At 34.3% G+C, this 24,091-nt stretch overlaps 1 protein-coding gene across 1 annotated transcript in view; it reads right to left on the minus strand.

Annotated features, from left to right (window-relative positions):
* Positions 1-24,091, minus strand: part of FZD3 (frizzled class receptor 3) — an 88,136-nt gene that overhangs the window by 56,780 nt on the left and 7,265 nt on the right. Inside the window, exons 2-3 of the mRNA XM_058550431.1 lie at positions 22,552-23,084; positions 196-392 (exon numbers count right to left, since the gene is read on the minus strand). Coding sequence (XP_058406414.1) covers positions 196-392; positions 22,552-22,740 — 386 coding nt within the window. The 5' untranslated portion in view covers positions 22,741-23,084. The remainder of the gene's footprint in view (positions 1-195; positions 393-22,551; positions 23,085-24,091) is intronic.

Consider the following 24,091-nt stretch of genomic DNA (forward strand, 5'->3'; position numbering starts at 1 on the left):
TTTCTACCTTTTTCATTTAGGGCTTCCAAATTCCTAAGGAAATGAATAATTCTGAGGCTGTGAAACTGCTGTTCAAAATTAAGACTAATATATATACTTCAAAAAAGCTTTTAAAAACTAATCAACTAGAAGACAAGTAATTTTAAATATACTGCAACATAAGCAATGATCCGTGAAAATCTAGGATTTTCCCACCTACTGCATTCCATATCTTCAGGCCAAGGAACACCAAACATCTCCATGAGCTTCGAACACTCGCTGTAAGCCCGCTGACACAGCCTACGACAAGGAAGTGTGACACGTCCATATTCCATACAAATAGGAGCATAGAGTGCACAAAGAAATGGCCGGAAATCCCGAGAACAATCCAGATTCACCATAGGGTGGAATGGCTAGGAAAAAGTTAAAATTGAATCATTAGAGAAAGAGTTGTATACAAGTTAAACCTTTCTATATATAATATTGCAATATTCTTTTTTTTCCACTTATAAAACATTCCTGAAGGTTTTTAAAAATTTCTGAAGGGGAGTTGTTGTTTTTGTTCTTAAACAAAACTCTCTTGGCCTTATCTCTGGAGTTCTGATTTGGTTAAGTCTGAGGTATATCCCAGAATCTATATTTATATTTTAATTGTCACAGGTGATATTAATGAAGAGGCAGGGCTGAGAACAACTAATAAAATATGATCCATTTTACATAGGAAAAAACACAACAGATATATGCCAAATGCTCAAAAGAGTGATTACTGCTTGGTGATAGGATTACAAGAGATTTTAATATTCTTCTTTTTATGTGTTTCAATTTCTACATTTTCTTCAGACATGCCAACAGGAGAGAAAAGACAACTGAAAGGAAAAGGGGAGGGAGGAGAGAAATTATATAATAGTTATTTTGAGAGTGGGAGGTAAGGAAGAGATCTCTCTCTCTCTCACATTTTCTTGTTCTTTTTACATTAAAAATAAATTTTATTTTATTTTATTTTGTGAGGAGACCAGCCCTGTGCTAACATCTGCTAATCTTCCTCTTTTTCTGCTGAGGAAGACTAGCCCTGGGCTAACATCCATGCCCATCTTCCTGCACCTTATATGGGACGCCTCCACAGCATGGCTTGCCAAGCAGTTCGTCGGTGCGCACCCGGGATCCGAACCGGCGAACCCCGGGCCGCCGCAGCGAAGCGCGCGCACTTAACTGCTTGCGCCACCGGCCAGGCCCTAAAAATAAATTTTAAAACAGAGTTCTTCCAACTTTAAAATCACATGATGTAAACAGAGCTAACACCGTAAGTTGATATTAAGGAAACAAAAAATAGTGGCTCCAAACATACATACTAAACTCATTATTATAACCACAGGAACAGATCAAATATCCCAAGAAACGTGCATCTGGGCTTTTAACTATCAAATATTTCTTCCACTTGTTTATATAATAGTTTCAGAGTCATTGCTGATTTTGAACTGATAACAGATATTCTCACCACCAGGTCTTTCTATTAAGTAAGAATCGATTTATTCCTACATTGATATATAATATTTTCCAGAGGCCTCCTATACATGATGCAGTCAGAAAACCAAGAGTCACTTAAAGAAACTGATGTCAAAGAAGTTAACTGTATAATGGATGTGATAACCGATATACAACAATATATGTAACAATAAACTATATGTGATGATAAACTATATGTAACTATCACTTCCAAATATGAAAGAGTAGTTTGTGTTAAACCAATGTTTCTATCAAGAACAACTTTAAAATACAGCAAAAAAGTTTAAAAATATCTATTTAAAGCTACTGGAGAAGTATTAAAGGCAAAGAACTAGAGGGACCAAGAGCCCAGAGAGCAGCAAAGCACAGAGAGGTGGAGTGATAAGTGCAGTCACTTTTCCAAGGAGGCATTTGTTGAATCTAGGCATAAGGCAAGAGGCTGAGAATCAAGCTTTGCATAGCCTGGTGCTAGAGAACTGAGAAGTCATCAGAGCTTTGGTGGGCTTGTGAGGCTACAGACAAAATTTGGAGATAGAGGTGAGAAGGGGAAGTGCCAAGGATTGAGCCTAACACATAGCCAGTTTTCCCTTCAAGATATTTGAAAATTCTGAAGCTGCACAGAGAAGGAGGCTAAGCAGCTAAGCAGAAAGCCTCTGAAAAGCAGAATGGAGATTCTGGCAATTTTATCAGGCTGAGGAAACATGAATTCAAGTTCAAGTCCTGCCAGGGGAACTGAACATACCAAACGCTCAACTGGAAGCCCCTGAATGTCTACACCCTAGTAGCAGGGGCAAATCAGAAGGAGGCAGAGACCTACCAAAACCGCAACACAGCCTCAACTCAGCTTAGTCCCTGACTGAATTAAGGTGATCTGCTCCCATTTATCTGCTAAGCAGAAGAAAGGGTGAACCTTCTCTGGAGTAACATAACATCATCTGAAATCTCACAATATTTTGTAATGTGTAAGTACTCAATAAAAAATTACTGGGCATTCCAAGAGACAGGACCATAAGACTGAAAAACCAAGAAAAAAACGTACAATGTTTTGGTAATCCAGCTATTGGACTTAACAGACAAGACTGTATATAACTACGATAAATATGTTCAAGAAAATAAAAGGTGAAGAATTTCAACAGAAAACTGGAATCTATTATAAAAGGAATCAAATGGAAATTCTATAATTGAAATATATAATCACTGAAATTAAGAACTCATTAGACATATTAGAAGATAGAACTGGCAAAATAGAAAACAAGGCAATAGCAAATATCCAAACAGAAGCACATAGACCAAAGATACTGAAAAATACAGAAAAGAGTATGAGAGACATGTAAAACAGATGAAAAAGTCAAAGATATGCATAATTGGAATCTCAAAAGGAGAGGAGAGAGAGAACGGGCAGAGGCATTATATAAAAAGTTGATGACTGAGGATTTTCCAAAACTGATTCAAGAAAACATTTCACAGATTCAAAAAGTTCTGCAAACCCTAAGAAGGATAAATACAAGAAAACCACATCTAGGCACATTTTATTTACTTTTTGTTGCAAACCAAAGAAAAATATCAAAAAGCAGCCAGTGGAAAAAAAGATATCCTACCTTCAACAGAGCAACAATAACATTCAGAGCTGACTTTGGAATATCAGAAAACAACCGAATAACTTATTTAAAGAGCTGCAAGAAAATAACTGTCCACCTATAATTCTACAGCTAGCAAAAATATTCTTTATAAATGAAGGCAAAGTAAAGACATTTTCAGACAGACAAAAATTGGAGAACATTAGTCACCACAAACCTGCACTAAAAGGAATGCTCAAGAGTTCTTTGGAAAAATGATCTAAGATGAAAATTCAAAAGAAATTAAGAGCAACAAAAGGGGTGAATATGTGAGAAAATACAAATGAATACATTCTGTACCAAAAAAAAAATAATGTCTTAAAATACATACAAAATACACAGAAATTAATATCTGTAATAATAAAAGGGAAAGATGGGGGGGTCAGAGGACCACTAATGGGGGAGTGGCTAAAGTAATTATTTTTATTAGAATATTATAAGTCAAAGGTATATATCATAATTTCTAGGCTAAACAATAAAAGAATGCACAACCAACAAGGTAATAAAGAGAGAAAATACAAAAGAAGGCAAGATAAGAGAAGAAAAAGAATGCAAAACAGTTTCGACAAATTGAAATCAAATAGTAAGACAGTAGATATTAACCCAAGTACATCAATAATTGCATTAGAAATAAGTGGACTAAAAACTCTAAGTAAAAGACTAATAAGATCATTGGACTAGGTAAAAACAAAAAGAGAGAAAAACACTATGCTGTTTACAAAGACACATTTTCAATATAAGGACACAGAGAGGTAAAAAGTAAAAAGGCAAACGATAAACAATGCAAGAACTAACCAAAAGAAAGAGCAGACTTTATGACAAGGAGTGTTCCCAGAGATAACGAAGGTCATTTCATACAGACAAAATCAAAGAATCAATTCACCAAGACTAAAAAGCAAATCTAAACATATATGCACCACTTAACATAGCTTCAAATTATTTTAATCAAAAACAGGACTAAAAGGGGAAATACACAAATCCACAATCAGAGTGAAAGACTGATACAGTACTCTTGATAAGTGACAGAGACAAAAATTCTATAAAAATATACAAAATCTAAACAAGACAATTACAAATTTGACCTAAATGACATATTTATAATCATGGCACCCAACAATGACTGGAACCTATGTAACATACACATGGAATCTTTACCAAAACTGCCTGTATTCCAGGTCCTAAAGCAAGCCACAACAAACTTCAAAGTACTAAAATCATTCAGAGAACGTTCTATGACTAAAATGGAATTAAGGTAAATATCAATTACAAAAAGAACCCTAGAAAATAACCAACTGTTTGGAAATTAGACAACAAACTTCTAAATAACCCATAATCAACAAATGAAAAATCATAATTGAAATTTAAATTGTACATATAATTATATATAATATATGTTATATTTATAAGAGAAATCTAATGTATATATATAGAAAAATAGTAAATACAATGTCAGCAAAAACTGTACTCAGAGGAAATTTATAACCTGATATGCATATATCAGAAAATTAGAAAGCATGAAAAAAAAACAATGTTCTAAGCTCCATCTCAAGAAGCTAGAAAGAGTGGCCAAACTTAGAAAAAGTATAAAAAAGGGAATAATAAGTAAAATAAAAGATAAAATCCCCTACAAATTATCAGATCAGGAATGAGAACTAGAAAAATAATACAGAATACTATAAATAATAAATTTGACAGGTTAGGATGAAATGAACAAATACCTTGGGGGAAAAAAATCACAATTTACCAAAATTCATAAAAGAAGAAATAAAAAACCTAGTCTTCTATCTATAAAGAAATTTAATCCATTATTAGAAACCATCCCAAAAAGAAAATTCCAAGCCAAGATGGTTTCCCTAGAAAAACTTTATCAAACATTTAAGGAAGAAGTTATAGCAATCATAAACAAACTCTTTCCAAAAAAGGAGCCTTTTCCAACTCATCTTATGAAAGCAGCATAATTTTTATAACAAAACCCAACAGGGACTATATAAGAAAGGAAAATTATACCTCATGACCATAGATGTAAAAACCATACCCCAATATTAGTAAATTAATCCAAAAATACATAAAAAAGAATAATATACAACTACCAAATGCAGTTTTTTTTCCAGGGACACAATGGTGATTAACATTTGAAAAATCAGTTAATGTAATTAGTGGCATTAACAGAAAAAGGGGGGAAAAATCACATCATTCAACAGATGCATTAAAGCATTTGATGAAATGCAACACCCATTTATTACAAAACCTCTTAGCAGATTAAGAGGGAAATTTCCTTAATCTCATAGAAAGTATATATATCAAACCACAGCAAACATCACACTCGGTAGTAAATTATTGAAAGCTTCCCCTGAGATCAAAGATGAGGCAAAAATGTCTGTTATCACCACCCTATTAAAGATTGTATTGAAAGTCCACACCAGGGCAATAAGAAAACAAAAAGGAATAAAAAGTAAAAGGATTAGAAAGAAAGAAATATACGAAATAAAAGGTGTACAGATTGGAAAGAAACAAACTATCATTATTCACAGATGACGTGTTCCAGTTACCAAATTTTTCTCTCAGTTCCAAATTCACTCTTCAATACACGCTCTGTGATAATGGATGGGATTCCTTTCACCATTCCTCATTTACAGTGAGCATGATTTTACACTTTCTCAATAGAGAGTGTTGGAGGAATACTGCAGGATGCAGGGGGCTTCTCTTGTTGCTTGGGGCTGCTGCATAGTCCGTCAGCAGTGTAAACGTGAGGAAATCTATGGTGCTCTGTCCAAGCCACATGCCCAGAATAGTCCCTCAGCAACTTCCAGCCCCAGCTGAGCCTGGTGACCGCCTTCTTAGAGCTTTCCCAATATGGACACTGCATGCTCAAGGCCTCCTACAGCAGTGCGCTGCCTCCCTCTATTTACCCAACTACTGGGTGACACTTGCCTGTGCCCTGAAAGATTGCTTCCTGCTTGCCTGGCAACTGTAGACCAGCTCTGGCCCAGGCAACCCAGTGATCTTGTCTGCTATCCAATGAGCTGTAACTACATTTTCTATAATTAAGGTCTGAGCCTTGGGGTTCAGGGACCCTTCCAAGATTGTCCCTCAGCCCTAGAGAACCCTATAGAGCTTTCTGTATATCTTACAGTTATTCTCCTTTAATAGTTTATTAATTCTTTATATTATACTTCCCTTATTTAAATCACTGATGGCTCTGTCTCCTAATTGAACCAGACTGATAAAGCATGATTGTTACAAAGAAAATCCAAAATAATCTATAAACCATTAGAATAAATGAATTTACTAGGGTCATTGGATACAAAGTCAACACAGAAAAAAAAAAAAAAAGCAACTATTTCTACATTCCAGGAATAAATATATTGAAAATGAACTTTTTAAAAACCACCAATAGAAAAGAAAATTTAAAACAATTTCATTTAGTAGAACATCAAAAAGAATAAATACTTTGGAATAAATTTAACCAATATGATTGATGCAAGACAGAAAACTACAAAATAGTGTTGAAAGAAATCAAAGAAGGCCTAATAAATAGAAAGACACCCTACACTCATGGATTGGAAGACAATGTTGTTAAAATGGCAGTACTCCCTAAAGTGATCTATAGATTCAATGTAATCCCTTAAAAAACTCCAATGGCCTTTTTTTGGAAAAATGGAAAAGCTGATCCTAAAATTCATATAGAATTGCAAGAGACTCTGAACAGCCAAAACAACCTTGAAAAAGAACAAAGTTGGAGTATTCACATGTTTCAATTTCAAAACTTATTACAAAACTACAGTAATCCAAATAGTGTGGTACCACAGAAGGCTAGACATACACAGTCATGCCTTGCTTAACAACAGGGATACAATTTGAGAAATGCATCATTAGGCAATTTCATCATTGTGTGAACATCTTAGAGTGTACTTATACAAACCTAGATGGTACAGCCTATTATTATACACCTAGGCTATATAATCGTAAATTTTATGGGACTACCATCATATACGCCGTCCATGTTTGACCAAAACGTCGTCATGCAGCACGATTACAGATCACTGGAATAGAATCGGGAGTCCAGGAATAAACCCTCACGTATATGCCAACTAATTTTCACAAAGGTACCAAGACCACTCAATAGGGGAAAAATAGTCTCTTCAACAAATGGTGCTGGGACAACTAGACATTCACATGCAAAAGAATAAAACTGGACCCTTGCCTTACAGCATATACAAAAACTAACTCAAAAAAATGGATCAAAGGCCTAAATATAAGAGCAAAACCTGCAAAACTTGTAGAAGAAAGCATAGAGGTAATTTTCCATGACCTTGGATTTGGCAATGGTTGCTTAGACATGGCAACAAAAGAACAAGCACAAAAGACAAAAAAGATAAATTGGATTTCATCAAAATTAAAGCTTTGTGCATTAAAGAACACTCAGGAGAGTGAACAGATAACCTACAGAATGGCAGAAAATATTTGTAAATTATATATCTGATAAGGGTTTAGTATCCAGAATACACAAAGAACTCTTATAACTCAACAAAAAGACAAACAACTCAATTATTAAAATGGGCAAAAAACTTGAACAGACATTTATCCAAAGAAGTTATGCAAAGAGCAATAAGCACCTGAAAAGATGTTCAATGTCATTAATCATTAAGGAAACGCAAATCAAAACCACAATGAGATACCACATCACACCGACTAGGATAGCTATAATCTAAAACACAGAAAATAACAAGTGTTGATAAAGATGTGGAGAAATCAGAACCCTCATTCACTGCTGATGGGAATGTAAAATGAGGCAACCCCTATTGAAAACAGTTTGGTGATTCCTCAAGAAGCTAAACATAGAATTACCATATGATCCAGCAATTCCACTCCTAAGTATATACTCAAAAGAATTAAAAATGGTGTTAAAGCAAAAATTTCTATATGAATGTTCACAGCAGAGCAGTATTATTCATAATAGCCAAAAAGAGCAAAATAAACTGAAAGCAAGCAAAGGGAAGGAAACAACAAAGAGGAGAAATCAATGAAATTGAAAACAGAAAAGTAATAGGGAAAAAAAAAATCACTCAAACCAAGAGCTGATTCTTTGAACATGTCAATAAAATTGATAAACTTCTAGCAAGACTGATAAAGAAAGAAAAAGGAGAAAACACAAATTACCAACATCAAGAATGAAAGAGAGGATGTCACTAGAGGCTATGCAGATATTAAAAAGATAATAAGGGAATATTACAGACAACCCTATACACATAAACTAGACAATTTAGATGAAGTGGACCAACTCCTCAAAAGCAACAGACTATCAAAACTCACCCAAGATGAAACTGATAATCTGAATAGTCCTATAACTATTAAAGAAATTGAATTTGTAGTTTAAAACCTCCTGAAAAAGAAATGTTCAGGCCAGATGGTTTCATTGGTAAAATCTAACCAACATTTAAAGAAGAACTGATACCAATTCTAAACAACCTCTTCCAGAAGATAGCAGAGAACTAATCCCAACTAATTCTATGAAGCAAGAATTACTTAATATTAAAGCCAAACAAAGATAGTACAAAAGGAGTAACCTATAGACCAATATCCTTCATAAACATAAATGCAAAAATCTTTAAAAAAAGAGTAGCAAATCAAATTCAAAAATATATTAAAAGCATTATATATCCCACAACCTAGTAGGATTTGTTCCAAAAATTCAAGGCTGCCTTAATATTCAAAAATCAATCAATGTCATCCCCCAAATTAACAGGCTAACAAAGAAAAATCACATGATCATAACAAACGATATAGAAAAAGCCTTCATGATTTTAAAAGATTTTCACAAACTAGAAATAGAGGGTAATTCCCTCAGCTTGATAACCTGCATCTACAAAAACCCCACAGTTAACATCATTCTTACCTCTAAGATTGGAAACAAGGGAAGGATGCCTGCTCTCACCACTGTTATTCAACATAGTACTAGATATCACAATAAAGCAGGAAAAGGAAATAAAAAACGTAGAGATCAGAAAAAGAAAACTGTCCCTATTTGCAGATGACATTACTGTCTACATGGAATATCACAAGGAATCTACAAAAAACACCTCCCAGAACTAATAAGTGAGTTCAGCATGGCTGCAGAATACAACAGAAACATACAAAATAACTGTATTTCTATATATAATGGAGCATGTAGAAATTAAATTAAAATGATACATTTATAATCACTAAAAAAAAAAAACAGAAAAGAAACACTTGGGTATAAATCCAACAAAACATATATAGGATTTGTATGCTGGAAACTATAAAATGCTGATGAAAGAAATCAAGGAAGATATAAATAAATGGACAGATATATACTGGTATTAGTTTGCTAGGGCTGCTGTAACAAAGTACCACAAACTGAGCGGCTTAAACAACAGAAATTCATTGCATCACATTTCTGGAAGCTAGAAGTCCAAGATCAAGGTGTCAGCAAAGCCATGCTCTCTCTGAGGGTGCTAGGGAAGAATGTGTTCCTGGCCTCTCTCCTAGCTTCTGGTAGTTCCTTGGCTTGGAGCAGCATAAATCCAATCTTTACATAGCATTCTCCCTGTGCCTGTTCACATCATCTTCCCTCTATGTGTGTCTGTTTCCAAATTTCCCTTTTATAACGACACCAGTCATATTGCTTTAGGGGCCCCTCCCTACTCCAGCATGACCTCATTTTAACTGATTACATTTAGAATGACCCTATTTCCAGAAAGGTCACATACTGAGGTACTGGGGGTTAGGATTTCAACATATAATTTTAGGGAGACTCAATTTAACCCAAAACAACACTGTTTATGGATTGGAGATTCAACATGTAAAGATGTTAGTTGTCCCCAAATGATCTCCAGATTTAATGAAATTTCTATCAAAACCCAGCATGACTTTTAGCAGATAAAGACAAGCTTATCTAAAAAAAACAAAGGAAGTAGAATAGCTAAAACAATTTTGAAAAAGAAAGTGGGAGGAATCATGCTATCCAATTTTAAGACTTACCATATAGCTAACAGTCATCAAGACACTGTGGTACTGGTGGAGAGAGAGACACAAAATTTAACAGAACAGAATAGAGAACTTAGATATAAATCCACACAAGAATGGCCACCTGATTTTTGACAAAGGAGCAAAAGCAATTCAAAGATGGAAGGATAGAGTCTTTTCAACAAATGGTGCTGAAGCTAGTGGATATTCATAGGTAAAAAAATGAACCATTCCTTACACAAATTAACTCAGAATGGATCATGGATTGAAATGTAAGATATAAAACTATAAAATTAAAAAAAGAGAGAGAGACAGAGAGAAAAAGTCTTTCAGACAGACTGAGGAGTTCTTAAAAATGACACCAAAAGCATGATCCATAAAAGAAAAAAAAATTGGTAAACTGGACTTCATTAAAATTTAAAACTTCTGTTCTTCTAAAGACCTTGTTAAGAGGATGAAATGACAAGCTACAGACTAGGATAAACTATTTGCAAACCACATATCCAACAAAGAGTTTGTATCTAGAATATATAAAGAACTCTCCAAACTCAAAAATGTAAAACAAATAATTTAATTGGAAAATGAACAAAGGACATGAACAGATATTTCACCAAAGAGGATATATGAATGGCAAAGAAGCATAAGAAAGGATTTTCAATATCATTAGCCATGAGGGAAAGGCAAATTAAAACCACATTAGGTATCACTACACCATATTAGAAAAGCGGAAATAAAAAGTAGAGAAAATACCAAATGGTGGTAAGAATGCAGAGGATGTAATCTCTCAAACATTGCTGGTGGGAATGTAAAATAGTACAACCACTATGCAAAACAATTGAGCAGTTTCTTTCTTAAAAATCCCAACATAAGCTTATCATACGATCCGGCAATGACACTCCTGGGCAAAAAATGAAAACTTACGTCTGCACAAAAACCTGTACATGAATGTTCATAGCAGCTTTATTTGTAATAGCAAAGAGCTGGAAATAATTCAATGTCCTTCAATGAGTGACTGGTTAAACAAACTGTGGTTCATCTCTGTAGTGGAATACTACTCAGCAATTAAAAACAAATCTCAAGGGTACTATGCTAAATGAAAAAAGCCAATCTCAAAAGATTACATACTGTATGATTCTATTTATATAACATTCTTGAAATGACAAAATTATAAAGAACAAATTAGTGGTTGCTTGGGATTAGGAAAGGGGGGCAAGAGAGAAAGGAAGCACATGGGAGTTCCTTGGTGGTGATAAAACAGTTCTGTATCTTTAACTGTAGCAGTAGCTACATGAATTTACACACGTGATAAAATTGCAAAGACTACACACACATACATGCACATACGCATATACACACACACAAAAATGAAACAGTTATGTGTCACTTAACAATGGCGATATGTTCTGAGAAATGCATCAGGCTATATGGTACTAATTTTAGGGGACCACCATCTTATATGCAGTCCATTGTTGACTGATATGTTGTTATGTAGCGCATGACTGAACATGTAAAAACTGGTGAAATAAGATAAGGCCTGTAGATTGTGCTAATGTTAATTTCCATGGTTTGATACTGTAAAATAGTTACATAAGGTAGTAAGATTGAGGGAAACTAGGCCGAGTACACAGAGTCTCTCTGTACTATTTTTGCAAATTCCCGTGTGTCCATAATTATTTTAAAATTACAAGTTAAAAAATGTATTATATTCACTTGCTGATGTACATACATAACATACATATATGCATATGTATGTCTTAACCAAGTCTCAAACTTAGTTGGTACTTAGCAATACAAAAAAATGCCAACTAAGCCAAATTGTTATGTTACTATGTAAAACCTCCATCTGTGAGCCCCATCATGAATTATAAAACTGATTTGAGTGACTATTTTGCGCTATGTGCACTGAGCCTAAAGCTACAAGTTTATGCTCCTGTCACTTATCAGCTATAAGTACCTTGTGTTATCTCAGCTAGCATTTACTGACACTTACTATAGGTCAGTATTCTAAGGCAGTGTTCTAAGTGCGTTACACATGTTATCTCATCTAACCCTCTCAACAATCCCATGGGAGGTACCATTATTATTAATCTCATTTTAGAATACATGTGAAGAAAACGACACAGGGAAAGTTAAGTAACTTGCCCAAGATCACAGAGCTACAAAGACAGACTCAAGAGTCAAACCTTGGCATTCTTATCTAGAGCCCTTGAGTTGAACCAATTTGTTCTACTTAACCTCTCTAAACTTCAGTTTTCTCCTCTGTAAAATGATCTTAACAACACATAAGTAAGAATATATAAAATAGTTAGCATATAGAACACCCAGTAAATGACAGCTTAAAAGGGGATTAGGGAAGAGTTGCAGGTTAACAGAGCTGTAGAAGGCCTATTTGATGGGAATACTGCTGAATTCCCTGTTCTCAACTGCCAAGCGAGAAAGTCAATGAGAATGATGTTTTTAAAAAGCAAAACAAAACAAGGATGAATCTCCAAAATCTTTATGCTGGGTGAAAGAAACCAGACACAAAAAAAGTAGATACTGTGTGATCACATTTATATAAAACTCTAGAAAATGAAAACTAATCCATAGTGACAGAAAGCAGATAAGTGGTTGCTTGGAGCAGGGAGTCAATAGGAGAGTGGACTACAGAGGGACACAAGGAAGCTTTTAAGCTGATGGAAATGTTCTATATCTTGATTGGGGTGATGGTTTCACGGGTATATACAGCTGTCAAAACTTATCAGATTGAACACTCTGGGTGCAGTTTATTGTACACAAATTATACCTCAATAAAGCTGTTATATAAAAACAAAAATATTAATAATTTTCAAATATGCAAACTACCTTGATTTAAACCCTAACAATTTTTAACCTCAGCAAAATCAAAATTAAATGAGGTGGGCTGAATACTGTAAAGTTGAGAATAAACATATAAGGAATACTACTAAAACTCTATGAAGTAGAAAAAAGAAACTTTAGCTGATTAAATTTTAAAAGATTCTTACTGAGTACTTCCTTAAACAGTAATACTTTTGTTCACTAAATTAAGACTAGGGTATAAGAAGTTTACAAACTGAAAAGTAACTTTCTAAAATTAAATTTCTGGTTTCTACAACAAAGGTGCACAACATGGAATCTTCCATTCTTTGTTCAAATTCAAATCAACCAAGCCTTTGTGCTCCCATTCTCTTTCTTCTTTCAAATTGCCATTCCTGTTACCATAGGAACCTGCTAGCTGACAAGCCTTCAAGCATAGCAACAGCCGAAGCTTAGCAAGGGGTGTGAAAAGGGGACAGAGTCAAAGGCCAAAATTTGACTCAAGAGAATCAGAATTCCAATCTTTGTCACTCTACAAAGGGCCTGGTAACCATAGAAACTGTATCACACTAGGTTTGGGAATACTATGACTAAATTAACTAAATGTGAAACCAAATGTGGAATGGCCTTGAAAATTCAAAAATGGTATTCATTCTATTTCAGATCCAAATCAGAATAAAAAATTCAAAAACAACTTTTTAGAATAATTTTAAGTGATTAAAAATGAGACCTTCTTAACTCCTTTTTTGTAACAAAATTCCTAATGAGAAAAGGTCCAAAACTTTAAGAATTACTTAGTATAAAAAAAAAATTCTAGGTTTGTGAAGCACCTTTAATCCCATAGCTATGCTTTTCTTTTACAAATCTTTTTTTTTTTTTTTAAGATTTTATTTATTTATTTTTCCCCCCAAAGCCCCAGTAGATAGTTGTATGTCATAGCTGCACATCCTTCTAGTTGCTGTATGCGGGACGCGGCCTCAGCATGGCCAGAGAAGAGGTGCGTAGGTGCGCGCCCGGGATCCGAACCCCGGCCGCCAGCGGCGGAGCGCGCACACTTAACCGCTAAGCCACGGGCCGGCCCTCTTTTACAAATCTTAATTTTTAAAAATGTCTCGTGATAGCATATTAAATACTTTCCAATAGTCTTTCAGTGAGTTGGTTTGCAGAAACATACCATTATCACAGGAGAATATTTATCTTCTTAAGTCAAAGGGGAGTCCCCAGAGCAGCCCACAAAATCTGACTTTTCTTTAGGAAGTAAACTTCTAATATTTCAAATATCATAAACAGTTGTGAACTATGATCTGTCTCCAAAGATAAAACTTTAGAAACCAAATTCCACCATAATTAATAATTTAAATTAAAACAAGTATTTTTAAGGTATTCCTTTAAAGTGATTTGTCACATAAGAAAACCAATTAAAATTTTTAAAAGCTGCTGTTGTTTTTTCTAAAGTCAGAAATAACTAAATGCAATTAATTCTCCAATACTTGTGTGTAGATTTTTCAATTTAGAAACTTCTTAATTCTTGACTGGTTTCCCTGTCACACAAATAGTCTTCTCAAGTCACTTCACTAGATTGTTGTTTGCTTAGGGAAAACCACTTTATTAATATTAACCTAAACAAAAGATAATAAGAGAAGTAAATCTGCTGGATAACACATGTATTCTAAAGACACAAACCGTGAATTCCAAGAGTAAATATAATCAAAGAAATTTCATTTCCTAAGAAGCCTACCCACAAAACATTAGTAATAATTATTAGTACCTAAGGGTATATTATAACATTCTCTTAAAAAAAACCACACACAACAAAAACCTATCTGTCTTTCAAAAGAGGCCCATTCAAATATCATCTGCAACTGATCCCTTCCACATCTCATCCTTCTCTCTTTTGAATCCCCTTAGAACTTTATGGCTTTTTTTTGGCATTTACCAAGCTCTTCCTTAGTTTTCAGTCATTCAATCAAAATATATTTAATAAATACTAAGTCTTAGGCACTGCAACTGGGAGCTAGACAAATAAGGACAGTTGAGATTTTTCAAAAATAAAGTTTCTGGTGCAGCCTCTATAGAAAACGGTACAGAGATTCCTCAAAGAATTAAAAATAGAAATACCCTATGATCCAGCTATCCCATTACTGGGAATCTATCCAATGAACCTGAAATCAACAATCCAAAGAGGCTTATGCACCTCTATGTTCACTGCAGCATTATTCACTATAGCCAAGAAGTAGAAGCAACCTAAGTGTCCCTCAACTGACAACTGGATCAAGAAGATGCAGTATATATATACAATGGAATACTACTCAGCCATAAAAAAAAGACAAAATCGTCCCATTTGCAACAACATGGATGGGCCTGGAGGGTATTATGTTAAGTGAAATAAGCCAGAAAGAGAGAGACAAACACTGTATGATCTCACTCATATGTGGAATATAAACCAACACACGGACAGAGAAATCTGTATTGTGGTTACCAGGGGTAGGGGGTAGGCACAAGGGGTGAAAGGAGACATATATATGGTGATGGACAAACAAAAATGTACAACTCAAAATTTCACAATGTTATAAACTATTAAAACATCAATAAAAAAAAGTTTCTGTACTAACTTTACTATTTTAAAAGCACAATGTGTTTCTTACAGAAAAATGAGAAAATACAAACATTAAATGAAGAACAGAGAAAACACAAATAAATTGAACTAATTCAAGAATAACCACTATTGGCCTTGACAAAAATCTTTCCAGATCACTTACTCTATATGAAATGCATATATTTTTTTTCTTCAACAAAAACAGGAAATCATACATAATGTTTTGTCATCTACTCCTTTTTGTTTCCTCCTTATTAAGGTATCAAATATAACCGTTAGAATCTTGACAGGCAAAGATGGAGAAGAGAGTATTAAGGCAGAATGAACATGAAGGGTCTAGAGATGTGAAAGTTGGTTGTTTTATTCTTTTGCTTAATTACACCACTTATAAGTGCAAACACGCAATGCTGAAAGCTTCAAGTCACCTTGACGAAAAAAAAAAGGCAAAGTAAAACACTAGTGTTCACAGGTAAGTGGTATCCTTCGTATTGGGATTACCATTACCATCTCCACCAAGCATGTTACTATTTATAACTCCAGAAGATTAAGTGCTTAGTTACAGCACCATGACCATAACCTACCACCTCTTATGGAATTTACAGTTTACAAGGTTCATTAATTCATTCAAAATTTATTTAGCAGTTACTATGTGTGATGCACTGTGTTAGTTGTAAGGCATACAAAGATGAACAGGACAAGCTCTGCTTTCAACAGCAAAAGACAGGAGACAACCCAAATGTCCTTCAATAGGAAATGAATGGAAAAAATGAGAACAAACTTTAAGCCAACCATTAGGATGGCTATTATCAAAAAAAAAAAAAAAAGAGGAAATAAGTGTTGGTGAGGATGTAGAGATGGAGAAACTGGAACCCTTGTACACTGCTGGTGGGAATGTAAAATGGAGCAACTGCTGTGGAAAACAGTATGGTGGTTCCTCAAAAAATTAAATATAGAATTATCATATGATCCACCAATTCCACTTCTGGGTATATACCCAAAAAACTGAAAGCAGAGACTGGAACAGATATTTGTACACCCATGTTCACAGCAGCATTATTTACAGTAGCCAAAAGGTGAAAGCTACCCAAGTGTCTGAAGGATGAATGGATAAACTAAATGTGTGGTATATATATAAAATGGAATATTATGCAGCCTTAAAAAGGAAGGAAATCCTGACACATGCTACATGGATGAATCTTGAAGACATTATGCTAAGTGAAATAAGCCAGTTACAAAAGGACAAATACTGTATGATTCCACTTACATGAGGTACCTAGAGTAGTCAAATTCAGAGAGAAAAAAAGAAAGTAGAATGGTGGTTGCCAGAGACTGGGGGGAGGGGAGAATGAGGAGTTATTGTTTAATGGGTACCGAGTTTCAATTTCAGAATATGAAAAAGTGCTAAAGGACAGTGATGATGATTGTATAACAAGGTGAATGTACTTAATGCCATTGAACTGTATACTTAAAAATGGTTGGAATGGTAAACTTTATATTATGTATATTTTGCCACAATTAAAAAAAAATTGGGGGGCCAGCCCTGTGGCATCGCGGTTAAGTTCGGCACGTTCTGCTTTGGTGGCTCGGGTCCCCAGGTTCGGATCCTGGGCGCAAAGCTACACCACTCGTCAGCCACTCTGGCAACCCACCTATAAAGTAGAGGAAGACTGGCACAGATGTTAGCTCAGGGCTAATCTTCCTCAGCCAAGAAACAAAAATTTTTTTTGAGGAATATCTATAAAAACTACTATGGAATATCCAGGGTATACTGTTAAGTGAAAAAAGTAAGGTAGAGAAAACAAACAGGATGATACTATATCAAAGAAACATGAAAGAATATATAGATACAGGCAGACAGTATATAAATATTTTATATAAATGTTATATTTACAATTCTTTAATGGAAGGATAAACAAAAACCTAAATAACTACCTTTAAAGAGAAGGAAAGAACAAGGTAGAGGCAAGAAGGCCAGAAACTAGACTCCTCTGAATGTACCTTGTTCTATATATAAAGCTTTAAAACATAATTATAAATTTAAACCAGAAAATTGTTAAAAAGTTATTCCTCAAAATCAAAATCAAAATGAAACATAATAACCTAACTGTGTATTGAGTTTAACCACAGAGAGAAGTATTTAAGTAACTTTAAAACACAGTAATTTGACTGTACATCCTTGGTGAAATACATCCTAAGGACAAAAAGTAGTAGAAAGAAATCTTAAACTGCTTTCAGTAATCATATTGTTAGTAATGCTATTATTCTGAAATTATATAATGTATGGGTATAATAAAGCTTCAGTATAAGAGAAAAGAGAAACAAATAAAATTTTTAAATGTTAAACAAAAACTCTGCAGTATTATTTGAATTGAAAGTACCAGTATAAACTTATGACGTACTTTCTTTTAAAAAAACGTATTTCCTAGCTGTCCATGAAAAGGCCTAAAAATGACTAACCTAGTATCAATAGGCTTAGCATTCAGATAGTGGATTTCTAAACATCATTTCCAACTAAAAGGAACCAGGGCTCCCTAGAAAAATTAATGATTCAAGGTTTGAAGCAGAATTTTATGAAATGAGCTTGGATTATACCAGAAAGCAAGGAAGCTAGCAGAGACCACTAGAGTATCATCAAAAACACTCAGGAGTGACCTTGAACAGGCTCCCACTACCAAGGATGGGACAGTTTGAGCCCCAAAAAGAATAACAACTGCAACAGATTGAAATACATCAAACATGTTAAAAATCCATAAGTTCGTGATGATACTTAAAAGAAAAAAAAAAAGACCTCATTGGTCATCTTTGGAGGATGCTTGGGAATCAACTCAATACCCTAAAAATGAATAAACAAAGGAGAACAATCAAGTACCTATCCTGTCTTTCTTATATAATCTGTATACGAAAGTAACTCAGTAGTCCAATAGTCAGAGAAGAAGTTTCTGTTTATAAAGTACTCCTGCTGAGAATGAAGAATAATAGAATTAGAATATCACCATTTTGCAAATCCCTAATACCATTATAGACCTAGGAAATGATCATCAACGGCTACTAAAATTATAAAGAGTGACAATCAGATATTACATGCCTATGCAGCCATGTGCTGCATAACAACGCTTCAGTCAACAACAGACTGCATATGCGACAGTGGATCCCATAAGATTAGGACCATATGGCCTAGGTGTGTAGTAGGCTATACTACCTAAATTTGCCTAAGCACACTCTACAATATTCGCATGACAATGCAATCACCTAACGATGCAGTTCCCAGAATGTATCCTTGTCATTAAGCAACGCATGACTGTATTCTTTCAAAAAAAAAATCAAAAAAGGAGACAGGAACATGGTAAATAACACCACAGGGATGCTATGAGTTGATAATTTTTGAAGTTGGATGATGGTTATATGGCATTCAATATACTATTCTATGTTTCTATATAATTAAAATTTTCCATTATAAAAAGTTAGGGGAAAAAAGGCTAAAATTTGAGTTTGGATAATTGGGAGACTGGTTCAAACATGCTTTGTATTTAATGAACCATAAAGGATACCCCATGGATATTCAAGCTTTTAGGTTCTGTGTTCCTACTAGGATCTGTCCTGCTGCCAGCTTCGCATGCTACAGAAAATCTTTAATGAGAAGGACAAAAGAAAACAGGAAATGGAGGCAAACACAAACCATCCCAGGCGTTTTTCCTCTGATTATCCTATAGAGTTTAGTTTCTAAAAAAAAAAAGAGTAGACAATCAACTTCCCGAAGAAATTAAAGATTGCTTGTTCCACAATCTGACTGAAATTAAACAGGATGACACACAACAAATAATGCTCTGCATTCACACAGCACTTGAACTTTTCAAACTTCTTTAATATACATGTCACTTATATCATTTGACCGTAACAATAACCTTGTAAAATGGACAGGGAAAAAATTCACTTCCTAGAGGAAACCAACACAAAGAAGTTACAAAACTAGTTAGCGGCAGAATGCAAGTCTTCTATCCCTATTTTAGTGCTTTTTCCACTAAACTGTTCCCTTCCTCTTCAACTGGGTTTAATTATTCAGTATGGGAGAAAAGGCTCCTCAGATCTTTTATTACCACCAGAATCAAAAATACCTGATAACATGTGGGTTGGTAAAGACAGTTACTGACAATTTGTTGTCCAAGCTGGACAGCTCCCAAAAATTTACTTAGCAATTTGGACAGCTCAAAATGGTTTAAGAAACTGAGAATGAGAAAATGTTTTTTTCTATCAAAAGCCACTGAGACTCAAGGGAAAAAGTGAGACGTCAAATTAAGAACTTATAAAAATTTAGTGTGTGTGTCTGTAGACAGATGTGCATGTTTTGGAAGGTAGAGTAGAGAAATAAACATATTAGCAAGAATCTTCTTTTCCAACTTAATAAGTTGACACTTATCCCATTTATTTAAACACGTCCCAATTTCAGTCAAAGTATAGAAAAGGAATCCTCTATAAACAATAAAAGAACATGGAACTTGTTGATTGTGAATAATCAAATTTGAAATAACCCAAATTCTATACTTTCTCTCATCTGTGCATCCTTAGCTCACTGTCATATGCAATTCTGTTCCAAGGACTCATTTTGACTCACCAAACATCAGTACAGGAATGAACCCAGGCAAGCTTGAAGCCTGGGTCTGCTGAAAGATGTTACACTAGGAAACTGTCTTTCAATTCATTCAGTCCCAAAGTGAACACTCAAGAATGTGCTGCGATTACCTGCTCCTAAAATTACTTGCTCCTGGTAAAAACTGGCAGAAATGTATCCAAAATTTCTGGATCAGAAGTGGAGGGTGTCATCAATAGATATAAGTCCTCGTAAGGACCCAAGAATCCTTACTTCCATCTGGAATTTTGTTTTGCTGACTGCTGACTTTCCATGTCCTTTGGTACTACAGAAATTTTACACCCTCAAACTGTCAGATGATTCTTTTCGTCAGCGGCATCACTGTCCTGATATGACAACCACGCAACAAGTAACTATATTTCCAACATTAATTAATTCAGATCACTAAAGCCTTCTCTTAGAAAGTATTACCCACTTAGGTGCTCTTCCTACAATGTGTGAAGTTCAAACAAGGGCAACCTCACTGCCAATAAAATATCTAGACTACACAGGCATGTTTGAGAAGAGGGTAGAGATAGCTTACCATGCCATCTTTAGGAATGGCCCAGGGGCCTATAACTAGAGATGCAAGTTCATCTTTCTAGTACTTTCCGTCTAGGATCATTTAGAAATGGAATTTGGAATAGAATTAACATCTGCAGATCACCTATTGCGTGCTATGCATTGTGCTACCTACTTTATAAATCTCTCATTTAATCCTAAGAGCCCTTTGAGGGTATTTTTGTTATTAATGCCTTTTCACAAATGAAGAAACCAAGGCTCAGGGATGTTAAGTGACATAAGTCCAAAGTCCAAAATCTTAAAGCTACTACACGGCAGAGCTAAAAGCTGAATCCAAATCAGTACAAATATCTTTATTACTTGCTTCTCTTACAACCCTATTTGCTTTCCAAAGGAGCTGTACTGACTTACAACGAAACTAGAAACAAAGGTAATTCCTATTTCAATTTTTTTGTGAGGAAACTGATAGCTTTAATACACAGCAGGGACTACCATGCCTGGAACCAAACTAACATATTAAACCAATCCCCATTTTCATATATCCTAATCTTGACAATCTATACCAAATCTCTCTTTACCAGTTAGACCTTGTGTAGTCAGAGGAAAAGCAGAAAATGTTTCGTTCAACCTCTATAACATTTTCAAATATTTGGAATATATAAGATGCCCTTCACATTTCAAAAATCTATGAATAATAATCCTTCTACAAATTTTCCCAGACAGATTTATGGTAGCCCACTTGGAAATAATGAACCTTTGAGTTTTACTATAAAATGAAGAATTCCAAAACATGTAGGCTTCGATTTGCTGAAAGCACTGTAACAATGGATTTAAGACTAAAGTACAAAACATTCTCTGTAAATTATATGTGTTATGTAGTCACAATATGAGAATATGGGTAAATGGTAAAAGCTATCACTTTTAGAGTACTTACTATGTGCCAAGTACTTTATACACATTTTCATTTTGTACCTTACAAAAGTTTGTATGAGTATTAACTCCATTTTACAAGCAAAGAAACTATGGTAAGAAAAGTTCCCATAACTTGCCCAAAGCAACACAGCTAGAAAGTGGTAGAGCTAGAATTCAAACTCAGGTATGTCCAAACTCAAAGCCTAAGCTCCTTATCGCCACTATTTACTGCTGCCTAGTTCTCATCTGGTAAATATATCCTTGTCCACAATTCTAAAACCACTATAAAAACACATACATACTTATTTAAACCTATAATTAACTATATCCATTAATTTGTCATAGTTTCTAAAGTAAAATCATTAAAAAATACCTAAAAAATTACCATTAGAAAAATTCAAGTAAGGCAACAAATTTTCATAAAAGCCTGACAAGTCAAGAACAGATAATTCACAGAACAAAAACTTTTTCATTGCTTGGGAGTTATTGTTCTTAAATTCATATGAACATGGTAAGACTAGGAAATCATTTTAAGTATTTAAGAAAATTCAAATACTGTAAACCACCAGCCTAAGGCTGAACAAAAGAACTCATTTTTCAAAACCCCTTTACCTTCAACACTTAATGACTGAATTATTATTATTATTATTATATTCTGCTCTTTATCTAAAGTTTTACTATCGGCCAAATAACAGAAAAGACATAATGAGATCGTAACTTGGACAATTTTAAATTTCTAAATGGCTATTATCTCCCATGTTTCAAATTTCTTTATAGAAGTATAACGTCTAAAAAAAATTCGAGTAACATTCCCCAAACATGAATTCTTCAATCTATTACAGCTTGAACCCAAATATATAACTTTTTAATGTACAAGATGTAATTAAAAATAACATTCTTTCCCTGTTGTTAATCAGACATATTCATTAGATTAGTTAACAGGGCAATATAAGAACCATTTTCTAAGATATGTCAAAGAATAGATCAAGTCTTACCTCCATTGCTAAAGCTGCTGTCTGTTGGTCATAATGATTCAGAAGATTAGGCATGAAGGTAGTATTATAAGGCAAATCTTGGCACATCCTCAAGGTAATAGGTTCACAAGAAAACAAACTGTGCCCACTAATATGCCCCACAAACATAGTCAAGGGCCAAAGATAGAAGACAATCCAACTCATAGCCATCCTTTCTGGATCTGAATGAGATTCGGATGATCAGGTCTACTCAATATGTATTTTGAATCTTTATACACCTGCAGGTTTCAGCTTGAAAGGACTTCTTCTATATCTTACTGTTAAGTTTTTCAAACAGTTTAATATTCTTTGCACCGTCACAGGTTTGGTAGCTCGGTCCCACAAAAGGCATTTGTTTTGGGTTTCACAATACGGGAAAATGACATCATCTTGTCTCTTCTTTTCATTTTTTTACATAGGGCACATTTGGCCAACATATCAAGTTGATCAACCACATTCCCAAACAACAGATTCCATCTTCGGAGAAGAGCTATTTCTTCCTTTGATTGAAATACCTGAAAAGTATTTTTTTTTAAATGGGAGAAATTAGTCATTTCCTCTCAAAATATTGTGGCCTTGATATTAAAATCTTTGATGAGCTCAGTCAAATTGCAGGATACAAAATCAGTATACAAAAATCAGTTGCATTTCTATATACTAGCAACAAACTATCAGAAAAAGAAACAAAGAAAACAATCTTTGATAAAAGATATCAGAATGACCTAATAGATAAAATACAAGGATATTTTGTAAAGATATAGTAGTTTTTCCACTTTATCACTTATGCTATAGATATACTAAAACAATCCTTAAACAGCATTTAAAGGCAAAATTATACAACATATGGTTTAATCTCTTGCCTATGACAGCAATTTTTCATTTGTCATGATATAATTGATCCACTTTGAAAAATTCTTATCCTGTTGTTCTAAATTTTATTTAGATATCTGCCATATTTATAATGTAAGCTATTGAATTTAAAATTTGTTATATGTGTTTTAACCATTAATAGTGCGTTTTTACATTAACTGATTGGACAGAAGGTTTCTGTGAAAGAGGTAAAATATAAATAAATCAAAAGATATGGATTCAAGTCTCTTACTAGCTGAGTGAATGGAAACATATCACTTAACTTCTCTGAACTCAGAATTTCTCTTCCTGAAAATAGCACCTCTCTAACAAGGATAACATCTGAGTGAATTATGAGATAATGTATGTGCAAGTACTCTATAAATGGTAAAGCAGCACCAAACATTAGGTAGTTTTAGTACTGAATTACAGGTGATACAAAGGCTATCTCTATCAACCAATATTAAACCGGCAAATAGAAATTTCTAAAAGTAATATCAGGAAATTTTCCCAACATTACGTTATCTTTTGAGATAGCGCAAAAATTTAGTACCATTGATGCAGAAACATTTAACCAACAAATGTTTCATTACACACAGCCAGGCTACAGAGAACAGAAATCATGCCTAGAAAGTCACAGCAGGAATAGGAATGATTCTGTTATAGTTTCCAC

This window comes from Diceros bicornis, chromosome 11 (assembly GCF_020826845.1).
Source record: "Diceros bicornis minor isolate mBicDic1 chromosome 11, mDicBic1.mat.cur, whole genome shotgun sequence".
NCBI classification, from domain to species: Eukaryota; Metazoa; Chordata; class Mammalia; order Perissodactyla; family Rhinocerotidae; genus Diceros; species Diceros bicornis.